This window comes from Microtus pennsylvanicus, chromosome 19 (assembly GCF_037038515.1).
Source record: "Microtus pennsylvanicus isolate mMicPen1 chromosome 19, mMicPen1.hap1, whole genome shotgun sequence".
Lineage (NCBI taxonomy): Eukaryota > Metazoa > Chordata > Mammalia > Rodentia > Cricetidae > Microtus > Microtus pennsylvanicus.
In genome coordinates, this window is record NC_134597.1 from 1,623,882 (window position 1) to 1,637,204 (window position 13,323).

The 13,323-nt window shown below is 36.5% G+C and overlaps 1 protein-coding gene across 3 annotated transcripts in view; it reads right to left on the reverse strand.

The window, feature by feature from the left end:
* Window positions 1–13,323, reverse strand: part of Calcr (calcitonin receptor) — an 84,410-nt gene that overhangs the window by 35,978 nt on the left and 35,109 nt on the right. For all 3 annotated transcript variants that reach the window (XM_075953694.1, XM_075953693.1, XM_075953695.1), the window contains one exon: window positions 151–229. In XM_075953694.1, coding sequence (XP_075809809.1) covers window positions 151–229 — 79 coding nt within the window. The remainder of the gene's footprint in view (window positions 1–150; window positions 230–13,323) is intronic.

The window sequence follows — 13,323 nt, forward strand, 5'->3', positions numbered from 1 at the left end:
GATTCCTTGCAATTGTCAGTTCACCAACACTCAGACACGCTTCTCTACTGTGCACACTTACTAACACAAGTGGAATACTTTTCAACACTCAGACACTCTTCTCTACTGTGCACACTTACTAACACAAGTGGAATACTTTTCTCCACTTACGAGAAGAAGCAGGAGCAGCAGAGTGAACCGGTTCACCAAATGGAACCTCAACCTCGGTTTGCGAAGGTTCCCCCTTCTCCTGGAGATATATAAAAGTAACAAAGATTTAAAAATATGTACTGATCAGATATCTTTACATCATTCCCTCTTTAGACACACTAAATATAACATATGGAAACAAGACTATTATGCCCATGACATACTTGCAGGTACATGTTACATTTGGCCCTTCTTTTAACCAGACTGGTGTCCTTAAGACACTATTAAAAAATTTCTGATCATATTTATTAACATTTTTTTCAGCTCAAATGAGATTTCCTGGATTTAAAATGTTTTAAGTTGAATGAACAGTTTAATACAGGTTATAAGAAAGAAGGAAAGATATATAACTGACCATATGGGGGCAGGGAGCCAGGGGAAATGTGTATGAATAAGATAACCAGGTCATGAAATACATTTTAGAATATCAAGAAGTATATAGGTACAATTTTAGCACTAACTTTATAATAGCACTAACTAGTATAATTTATTATTATTTCTCAAGTTTAGCAAACCATGTGTATTATGCTATAAAACAAGCAATAGGAAACAAAATACAATACTTACTAGAATGTTCACCAGATATTCAAATCAGGCCATTAAAACTTTTTTCACTGAGATAATTTCAATATTTTTTATTACTAATCTAAAAGGCTAATTATTACAGTTGGTATACGCATAAAACAAATAATACATATACAATGTATTTTTGAAGCTTAAACATAACAATAAATATGAAGATTAAACTTATATTAACAACTTTGCATTTCATAACTGAAATACAGGAATTCTAAGAAATCAAGAACCATCAGCTGAGTTGGAGAGTATGTGTCAATAGTGGGAACTGGTGAATATTGCAATGGGGCCATCAGGAAGAACTCATTTCTCTGGCCATCAGTAAACAAAATCTGTGGTTTGTGAAAGATAAATAACATTAGGTTAACTCCTAAAGTAATTTGAGAATGACAAGTATTTTTTTTATAAATATGTTTCTTTTAAACTTCAAGTTTCTATTGAGAGTAAAGTTCTTCCACGGCAAAGAATGAGTACATCATTCAAGAGCTCACTGCCCCTGCTCAAGAGCCCAAGAGTTAGAACAGATTGCTCTGTCACAAATATCCAACAGATTCTCATGAACTTGCAGATACCTATAAAGATGATAAAGAGGTGATAATTTTAATAGATGCTACATTTTCATTATTAGTACTTGAGTGGAAACTGTATTTTTATTAGGGGTGAGAGATTATGATTGCGTCTTAAATGGTATAATTACCTCTAACACTCCACCCATTGTTTTGCTTACATATTTAAATTGGAGTCTAAAAAGTGAGTATCATGTACTTGCTTCTCTAAAAGAGTAAGTTTTACTCAATTTACATAATAGTGCAACAATAAAGGGGAACTACAAAGTATCATTTTGAAATGCCGCCTTATATTCTGGCTATTGGTCATTAGTATTGATTGATCCACTTAGTAAAGTAGACACATACATGCTTATATTCTAAGGCATTGTGATGAACGTGGGTGAGCTGGGCGAGACACTTTGGAGAATTAAGGAGGTGGTATGCATTTTAAATTATGATGTGAACAATAACTAAAATATATAGACTGAACTAAACATTCATCAGCACTGAAAATACAGATCCAGGTAATTTCTGATTAAGAGGACCAGAGTAGGGTTTATGTTTTGACATATAATAGGAAAACTAAGCAGGGTTGTGGAAAGCAAAGACCTACAAGGAAGGGAAACTACAGACAGGATCTGGAGATAAGAGAGAGGCTAATTGAAGAATACTAAGTTGAAGAGACTAACTTTGCCTGAGCAGAAAGCCTCTCATATGATGCAAACAAGTCTATAGAAGCAGGCTTCTGAGTATGTAGGAAACTTATTTAACTATACAATCTTTGCCATTTTGCATATGTGCCATATACCCTGGCCGTTTTTCTTGATTCGAGCTCCACTCAGATAATTGCTTTTTAATATATGTCCGGCACCCCTCCTGATCATTTAAGTGTGATTATTCCCATTATTCATAATGGTGTTTTTTGTGGGCTAACAAAATAAGAGAGACCTATGATTGTGAGTTTTTAAACTGTCTTCGCCATACCACAATGGTAGTAAGTCAGAATTGCTATTTTCCTCCACCCTTTTGTATTTTCCATACCAGAGGCTTGTTCAATTATCCATAAATTCTCTGAATGACAAACTTGGGACCAACCTAAACTTTCTTTTTATTTAATGACTCATTTTCTAGAAATTTAAACCACTTGAATTTTTTTTTTTTTTTTGCCTGATTGGTCAAACACTTCCAAAGATTTCGTGAAGTTAACTGGGTTGCTTTAACAAACCAAGAGATTAAGTGAGAATAATGGCACAGGGACGGCTGATCAAGTTGGACCTCTAAATATTAAACATGGTGATGCGAACAGTTTCCACCAAATCAGTTCTTTCCTCCCTTTATCTAAACAGCTAATATCTGAAGTTCTGATCGGAGGGGCTTCGATCTAAAGCAATGGTTTTAGTCAATTTCCATATTGCGATTGAACTTTTTAGCTGAAGTGACCAAGCTGTTTTTATTAAAGAATGAGTAGTAAGATTCATGCCTACTCCCTGATTTCTCATGTGGGAAATAGAGCCAGCCAAATACTTCCACAGAGACTACGTGAATTATAAATTTTGATTCAATTTAAATAAACGCTGGCAAAATGAATATTGAAATAATTTAGAAAGGCATAAGGGCAGAATCCCTTTCCAATGAATTCATAACTTAGAGGAATTTTCAAATATAAAAAAAAATTTTGAGTGATTTCCTTATCTTGTCATTAATTAATGCGTTGTTAAATGCTGTGGAGGTTCTCTGTCATGTCTGCAGGTTAATTGCAGTTCAGTTACAGTGTGTCTTTTAACAATAGAAGAATGGTTTTCAAGGAGCTCTCTATTACATAGCAAATTTGGTATTTATAAGGAACAGAAAATCTGACTGTAAAGTATCCTGTGCTATTTACCCACCCACCAATGCACAGATAATCACCAATTACAGAAAGATAAACCACTTAGTCTCATGGTTTATTTCAAAAACGGGAAACAAAACCAATGACATGTTTTTGGAGGCCAGAGGTCACACAAGGTCTATTACTGTTTCTGGCCTGGAACTTGCCAGATAGGCTCAGTTAGCTGGGTTGTGAACCAAGGGAGTTACCTCTGTCCACCTCCCTGTCAGTGGGGTTTCCAGTGCACTCTGCCATACCTGCACTTCTAAGATCTTAACGTGGATTCTAGACATGTTAATTAAAGCCCCTATGCTTGTACTTCATTACTTGAGTCACTTCCTCTGCCCCCAACTGGTATGGGATGTCCTTCTGTCTATGTGTTGCTTTTATTGACTAATGAATAAAGTAGCTGCCTTGGCCTGTAATAGGACAGAGCGGAGTTAGGCAGAAAAACCAAAATGAATGCTGGGAGAAAGAAGGCAGAGTCGCCAGAAGCCATGAATCCACGAAAGGAGGAAGACTCAAGCTGCCAGCCAGAACTTTGTTGGTAGGTAGGCCACAAGTCTCATGGTAAAATATAAAATAATGGAAATGGGTTAACCAAAGATATAAGCGCTAGCTAGCAATGTACTTAGGCTGTTGATCAAGCAGCAATTTAAATAATACAGTTTCCACGTGGTTATTTTGAGTCTGGGCAGCTGGGAACAAAAATGTAAGCTCTTACAACACCCAAAGGCACATTTTGAAGTTCTACTTAGAAATTAGTTCCCTCATAAAATTATAGAAGAGAATATTTAAATCAGTCCTAAAGAGATGTCTTTACCTTTAAAATGAGACTCAATATTTATTTAAAAAGAGATTAATAGAAGGGTGATTGTCCTAAATGAGTCTATTGTAAGGTGAGGTCTACTTTTCTTATGCAATAGTACCAAAAATACAAAATGCTACTGCACATGTTTAGGAAGAAAGATGGTAATAACTTGCTCATGTAATATATTTTCCTTATATCCACATATCTATTGGTACTTTCATCAGAGGAAGAAAGAGAACTGGGAAGAGAGGGAGGATGAGCAGGAGGGAGAAGGTGGGGAAAAGCAAAGAAGTAATGAATAACAATCAAGGGAGCTAGAAAGGCAGAACCACACATACACAGAGAGAGGGAGGACAGAGAGAATATATCACATAGGATTTCACAGTAGGACTGTGAAAACAATATTGTAACTTCTTCAGGTGGTAAGATTGTAACCAGTTTTATTTTCAAATTTTCATAAAGCTAGAAATTTTTTATTATTTATTATTTAACAAAAACCAATTCAAGTTCCCACTTCCTCCCCTCTTCCCATTCCCTCCACGCACCCTCCCATCCCACCCACCTCTAATCCTAAGAAAGGGTAAGGCACTTTTCCTTGTGGAAAGTCCAATGCCCTCCCCACTACATCTAGGCTGAGTAAGGTTTACATCCAAAGAGAATAGCATCCCAAAAAGCTAGTACATGTAGCAGAGACAAATGCCAGTGCCACTGTTAGTGATCGTCAGTCGGCCCCACCTGTCAACCATATTCAGAGGGACTAGTTTGGTCCTACGCTTGTTCATTCTCAGTCCAGTTGGAGCTGGTGAGCTCCCATTAGCTTAGACAAACTGTCTCAGTGGATTAACCAACCCCTCATGGTCTTGACCTCTTTGCTCATATTCTCATTCCTTCTACTCTTCAACTGGACATTGGGAGCTCAATCCAGTGCTCCTATGTGGGTCTCTGCCTCTGTTTTCACTTGTTGTTGGATGAAGGTTCTATGGTGATATTTAAGATAATCATCTGTCTGACTACAGGACAAGGCCAGTTCAGGCCCCCTCTCCTCTATTGCTTAAGGTCTTAGCTGGGGTCATCCTTGTGGATTACTTGGAATTTTTCTAGAGCCAGGTTTCTTGCTAACGCCATAATGGCTCCCTTAATCAAGGTATCTCTTTCCTTGCTCTTATATCTGTCCTTCCTCCATCTCGACTATCCTATTCCCTTAAGTTCTCCTCAGCCCTCCCCTTGTCCCCTCTTCTTCCCCTTCTCCCCTTCCTTCTACCCCTGCCCCCATGCTTCCAATTTTGTCAGGCGATATTGCCTGCTTCCAGTTTCTAGGTGGGTCTATATATGCTTTTCTTTGGGTTCACTTTTATTACTTAGCTTCTCTAGGATCATGAACAATAGGCTCAATGTCCTTTTTTATGACTAATATCCACTTATGAGTGATGGGGTACTGAACTAAACAGAGAATTCTCAATAGAAATTGCTTTCTAAAACAGAAGAGATGAGATTATGAACTATATTGCCTTGCACTATTTTCTTTAGTGTTCCTTGAAGGAAGGTTCCCTGTGTTAGATCTATAGAGCTCAGAATAAGAAAGGATGTCATGTGTGTATAAAAATAGTAAGTAAAGAAGTTAATAATTTGAGAGTGAGTAGGGGAGGGGACACACTAGAAACTGGAAGGGGAGTAGGGGAGTGGAAATGATGTAAATACATATAGTATCTTATATGAAATTATTATTCATAAATAAGAAAGTATTTAAGAAATTAAACTAAGAAAAAGGAAACTGAAGATGAGAACAGAGAAAGTTGAACTTATTTGATTTTAATTGGGGTTATTGGAATTATTTTTATAACCTAACTGAGAGCAGTCCTTTGTAAGGATAACTCATACATTAAAAGAAAACACCTTAGCCAATGGGAATCCATTTTAGTGTGAACCATACTCTACAGCAAAAGGTTAATTGCTGCTATCATGAGCATGCTGCTCTAAAAGATGAATTAGGATTAATTATCAATATTTAAGAAGGAATGTTGAATTGGCTTTTTAATTGCATTCCTTAAAAGAGCCCTGATGGTGATTAGGTGTTAAAATGTAGTTCAGAATTGTCATTACAAAAGTATAAAGGAGAATGAATCTCAGTGGCCAATGAAAGATAATTTTGATACCTAAAAATATCTCTCAACAAAGCATGAATGAAGTCAAATCACAATCAGTAATATTACAGAAAACGGTCCAACGTTCCCATTTTAATTCTTACCACTAGTTGAATCCATTAGAAATTTTCTATAATGGGGAAAAATAAAAACAAACAAACACAACAAAACAAAAATCCCCTCCCACCTCATATTTGCCTCACTTAATATATATGTTACTATTACAAGATTTAATTATAGTTCAAAATAATAACATTTTGTAATATGCATACTGGAAATAAAGAAACCCATGACTATGAAATAAAGAACCTCTAACAGGTCGCAAGATAGTTGTACTATCAAATGTCAGCAATATTTGGTACTCAGTTGATAATAGAATTTTTTTAATCAAATACTTCCTTTATTAAACATTGTCTTTTCTCTCCACTCTGCCATATTGGGCAGACACTCATGGTGTCTATGGTAACTTATGTCTGTCTTCATGATGTTCTAATGCCCTACTCTCTGTCCTACTTTTATATCATACCTCCACGTTTTAAAACCCAAGAGTTACATGTTCTAAGGGTTCAGTGTCCTCAACTGTCATTCCCTTTCTTTCATCATTAGGGAAAACTTTATTGTTTCCCCATTTAGCACAACAAACTAATTTAAATTTCCGAAAACAAAATAACTTCACACTGTTAGGAAAGAACAGAACATGTCTGTTGTTTCTCCTGAGATCTTCTAAGGGAACTCATTCAGCTCATCTACCCGATGAAGTCTAATAATGACAGAAATGGAGAAGACCACATTGTTTATATTTGGTACTTAAAAGTATAAACGATGATCATAGGCAAACAGAAAATGCATATTGGCACCAACAGATAAAGGTCATACATCATGTAAAAAGGTTTGATCTTCATTTATAGATTAAACCATTGCAATAGGTAAGCAGTAAGAAATACATACAAAAATTTTACAATTGAGTAATTTATGACATATGAATCACTTATCATTGTGTTTAGTGCTATTTTAATACAAGATTAAAGTTTTTAATGACAAATATCTTTAAGAAATATATTTTAGAATTCATGTTCATTTTTAAGAAATCAGTTTGGGGTTGACTTGGGTGTTACTTAATTTATAATATTTAAGATATAATATAATATCAAGGATCATGCCGGGTGGTGGTGGTGCACGCCTTTAATCCCAGCACTCAGGAGGCAGAGGCAGGCGGATCTCTGGGAGTTCGAGGCCAGCCTGGTCTACAAGAGCTAGTTCCAGGACAGGCACCAAAGCTACAGAGAAACCCTGTTTCGAAAAACCAAAAAAAAAAAAAAAATCAAGGATCTTACACTTAATTATAAAAGTATCCCTTACCCCCAGATAAACTACTGGAACTTTGAGATTTGACAAGCGATTAGGCCATGTTAAGAGTTCCATGATTCTCCAACGGGGTGCTCTAAACGAGGCAATGTAACTAAATAACCATCTCTGTTTCACTGGAAGCTTTAATTACAAGATGGTGAGTGGGATATTAATGATAATTTGATAATCATAGTTACATTTGCATAGTAACAGCATTCTGACATGGAAGGCAAACAGTTTAGTTTGTAATTTTCATGGGGAAGAAAAAAAGAATAAGGAAATTGTACCAACATATCTGCTCTACTTTATAGACACAAAAACATTATAGAAACTCTTAAAAGTTGCCCAGGAAACAAGAAGATCTGAATGCAAGTCAGGAACAGAGGATTTAAATTCTGCTTCATGAGTGGAAACAAGGGGTTCTCAAGTGTGGGTGAAAACTTTATGGGTCCATTGGTTTCTAGGCCCAAACTCAAGGTATTGGCTCAGTGGGTATTACACACGTTCCTAGGGAACATGACATAGCATGTTTCTGCTTCATATTGTCCTGGTTTGAAGTAGCTTTGTCTGTCCCAAATTCCTGGGGTAAAGTTTCCCGGGGAATACTAAGTGTCTGTCTGTTCCTTAATGGAGCTCATCCCCCAGTACCACCTAAGGATCTCTGCCGCAGTTCTTTGAAGACTCAACCTTGGTCTGCTTGGGCAAAGGGACATCTTCTAGTGAGACAGAAGGCTTTCCTAACGGCATTTTGTTTAATCGTTTAAGACATATTAGTAAAAATATGTCTGAATATTGTGTGGCTTACATAGTCAAATTCTTCATCCCTAAGTCTGGATCAGAACATCTGGGAGCCTCTGAAGAAATGGAACGGCATGACAACCTTGGAGGATGAGTTGGGGAAGAGGAAGCCTGGAGGAGGGAGAGGCTACTTAAGAGGTGGCACCTGAAGTCTGAGAGAGACCAAAGGTTAAGTATGAAACACTGCAGATAGAGCAAAAGCTCTCTCTCTGTGTGGCAAATGAGTTTAAAAATCACAATGGTAACTAGAGAGTTTAGAATAACAAACAGTAGCTGCTTCTGAGACTGGGGAGGGATTTGCCTGCATGGTTGAGGGTCTTACTGCAGGGCTGGGCTCATGAGTGCTTCTTTCACAACCATTTCTATAGCTTATATATACTTGACAAATGTTCAGTACACTCAAGGCGTAATATCAATTCCTTAAGATAGTCCTTAAGAGAGTAGGATAAATTACTATTTAGAAGATTTTTAATTAAATTTCCAATCCTTGGAAATGGATAGCTTCTGTTTTTAGGTTTGCAAGTATTTTGATAACGAGTAATTCACCAAGAATCTACTGATCATACTGATATAGAATCAATCACAATAAATAATCACTAAATGTTAGGAGGTGGGAAACTATAATTCATACTTTACAGTTTTGAAGAACAATTAGAGGCAGACCCAATGGCAGAGCAATTGCTGGACTTCACCGGTCAATACTCTAAAGTCATTATTAAACACAAATGAGCTAGTAGCATGGTGATGAATGGTAGCTATTGCAAATAAAATGATAAGGAATTTCAGGATACATGGGAAAATTTAATGAAGTACTAAAGGAAAGTTCTAGGGATGAATATCAAATATCTGCAATGAAACGAAATAGGATAAACAACAGATTGAACTCAGCAAAGAAAACGATCTGTCTGGGGGACAGTCATGCACTGCTTATATAAAAGCATGTAGGAAGGGGCGCAAACAGATCTCCCTAATTGAGAATAAGTGTATATGTCCCTATTTTAAATGTCTTCTGGTTGAAATAGTCCTTTATCTTAAAACCAGTCATGTTCAATATTCTGTAGACCCATGAATTGCAACCATTTTGGGGATGAGTAGGATACAGGCTGAGTATTGATCACTCTTCTTTCTACAGGCACAGCTGAGTATGCCTCGCAGGGATTATGCGAAGGAAGTAGAGCTTGCTTGGAGAGTTAGTGCAACCAGGTCTCATGCTAGTTGCTTTCTAGCCACCATGATGTCAGGTACCCAGTTTTAGAGGAAGTCACTTGCATTCCAGAGAGATGAAGGTGCTCATCTGAGAACGTCCAAGCCCATGTTTTTATTTTCCCCAGTGCCTCACATTAGTTTATTGTTAGGAAAGTCTTCCATTTGATTGTTACTATATGAAATACAAGTGATTCAGAAGCTTAGAAACTTTCATGAGACCTTCGTAAAATTACATGGGATCAGCAACCATGTGGTGGGTACACACATGGGGGATACACTCTTCCTGAATTAAATTTAGTAGGAGATCTTACAATACTTAAGATAATTATAGTTTTTTTGATGGCATGAATTATTATGACTTGTGTTGACAACCTAAAATGTCTAATTAAAAGGTAATTGTGTCTGCAAAGCAAATACTCTTGGGCTGTTATTGAAGGGCCTCACACAGTTTTCCCACACCTGCCTTTTGCACACTCAAGAATATCATAGGATTCTGAAGAGGATTACATGGTCCTAAATCATTCTCATGAAATCTTTTTCCTCATGAACAGCAACACAAATGGTTTACAAGCTCCTTCCCCATCCCAGCAATGGTTGCTGTCCCTAGGAGTTGCTATCTCTGCTCTCTCACTGACAAAGTAGAGCCGGCTATATAGCATAACAAAATATCACACACAAACTGGAGACTGTGGGAACACCAGAATTGACTGTTAATGCTCTTCTGATACATTGCCTGTCACTTGTAGATGAACCCAACTTCTCCCAAGACACTTCAAAGAAAATTGGTATGTAAGAAATACCAAATGGCACTTAATATAGTCAAATGTTCTGGCGATGTGAAAACAATTTCTATTTTCAAGAAAGGGCAATGTGATGATTTATGTTAATAAGTGTTTAAAGTAATTAAGGTTTTGGCATAGCATCCACTCCTAAAAGTCACAATACAGGACAATTGGTTATTTCTTCTGTTTTTATATTTACATATATCAGAAATATGGAGTTTTATTCTTAACAATTCTACAATTATTATAAAATACTATATTGAATTATGTTGGTCCCCCCCCCAAAAAAAACCCAGTAACACTTGTCAGATGTCAGCCTAGAATGAACAATTCTGAATCCCTGCTACAGGGCCACAGGGCTAACCATCTGTGTAGCTGAGGTAGCATCAGTTAGATGGAGCTTTATTTTCTCATCTGAAAAATGGGCATCATAATGACAATCTTGTGCTGTAAATGTAAACTTCAAGAAGATAGCTCGATGAAACACTTGGCATGCCAATACATATTTAGACATATTTAGACACTGGCATCTGCTATGACTGGAGCCTACTCCCGTTTCTCTTTTGGAGTAAGAATGTAATGATTCAGAGAGAGGTCCCATAATAGCCAGAGATATGGAAAGCTTTTAAAATCTTATAGAAGAAGAAAAAACAAATAATAAATGAGATCTTATAGAACTAAGACAATAACTGACATTGAGGATATGGTTTAGAATAAAACAACAATGATAACCAGGGAATAATAGTATCTTACATTATGGGTACTTAATGTTTGAACACTTTAGATTTGCAATCCTATTTAACCTTCACAGCAAAGATGCAGTAGGTCCTGTTAGCATCCGTTTTACAAACAAAGAAAATGAAGCACAGAGGGGTTTAAAAGAGATGAATGAGAACTACAATGACCTGTCCTGGGAGCATTATACATTCTGGATGCAACTGAACAAAGAATTTCCCATTGGCAGATTAAAAGGGAAATAAATAACCTCGCAGTTTTCCCACTCTTCTCTTTCAGATCTGTGGGAATCATTCATGGAGTCTTATCACCAATTCTGTGTCTGAGGACGTGGGGAAAGCAGTTTAGTGTTCTGAAAATCCATTCAGCAGGATTTGTAAGTGAAATTAGATGAAGATTTAAAGATTGTATATGATTTGAGAATCACATATAACGATATTCATAATGATATTGACTCATAGTCTTGTTGAGGTTTTCCTGTCCTCTGTGATCTGTCATCTTAGGCTAGCTAACACAACCCTCCACTTCTCATCTATGAAATGAAAGGGTTTTATTAGCCGATATCTAAGACCCTTGAAACTCGCCATTCCCCAGATCTTGTAACTGCTCAAGCAACCACTTCCTAATCTTTTATGTGGTGTTATGATCTTTAATAGACTCAGAGATCAAGGTTTTTTATGAAGTTGCACTTGACCTCTACCCATAAGCCAGTTTCTTGTTTAGTCATTAAAAATAAAGCATGAGATACTTTATTTTGTCTCAAAAACAGGGTAAATGAGACTGACAATGTGGGGATCTAATCTCCATTGATTTTGCTAATTGAATTATTTGTTTAAGATGAGATTTCGTTCTAATAAAAGAATTTGCTATTCTAGTTGTGGCCAAGACAAAGAAGATCCACTTTTTAGTAGTAACATATCCAGATTCCACACAATGAGAAAAAGCCGTTAACTCTCTGTGTGAGTGGATGACTTTCTTGTTATTACAACATATTGAAATTTCAAGTGTAGAGTCCCAGTACTTTTCCAGAGCAGACACCATGCTCATTCCCACTTGTCTGAGTCCCTTACACGACAAGGGCAGATGACTTATATAGGTAGAGACTCAAAAGGGCAAAGTAGGGTTTATATGAAGACTAGCATTCTCACTAATGAACTATTTTAAACTTTGCATTTTTATTATGTTTTGTAATGGACTTCACATGTGTGATCTCAGATGTACATCATGAGAACCATTAATGGGAGGCAGCAGATATGGACCTGTTTATAGGAAAAGAAAATTTCATCAGAAAAAAAGCTTTCTCATGGCTTACCATATGTTTAAGGCTAGATAGAAATCTAAGAGCCAAGTTGCAAAATGTCACTTGATTAGTAATGATGGATGAAACCTATACAATACACTACAGGGGCAATTATGTATAGCTGTCATTACATTGGTACATGTCCAGCATCTGCTTAGGTGTGCATGCCTTATTTGCATATATTCTTTTCATACATTGATTAAAGTGTTTGATTCTGATAAAATAATATATATACATACTATTGACATGTGTTATAGAATATTAATTTACGTTGTGTTAGATTTGTTTATGCTGGGGAATATTTGTTTTAATGATGCAAAGATGTGTTGCATTCTTTTATGCTATAGAGATTTGCATTGGCATGGATCTTGCTTTATTGATACAAATTTAAGGTCAATTTTGTTACATGTATATATTTCTGCTCTTGATTAAGGTATTGTGTTTGTACAGCTCATTTAAAAATGTATAATTAAGAAATATAGATTAATAGAATCATCTATAATAGTCAAGCTTGTAGACGGGTTAGTTAGGTTTTATAAGATGTACAGAGTTATATTTCAGATGGATAGATAGTCTTTAGATCTTTCAAAGACTAAAAGAATATGGCATTTAAAATGTTTTAATAATTTAGGACTTTTTATGACATGAGACATATCTGCTCCTGGCAGTACCAATCTACTTCAAGAGGATGACGTGTATTGAAGAGATTCCTCATGAAGTTTGTTAGCCATTTAGGCAAGAAACTGCTCTTGCCTGAACTGCATGATGTTACGTTGTATGAACTGGACATGCAGGACCCACAGAGAAATGACTGCTGAACTTGCCTAAAGGTGAGACTGTCCTTCAGGGTTCCTGCTTCACGAAAGAGTCTGCAGGACACAGAACAAAGTAACTGAAAAACTGCCAAAATAGGTGGAACTGTCTTTGAAATTTCCTACTTCATAGAAAGATCAGCCAGTAGACTGAAGATAGGTGCCCGCAAAGTTACAGAAGCCCTTTGGGTGACTGTCCAAGCAGTGATCT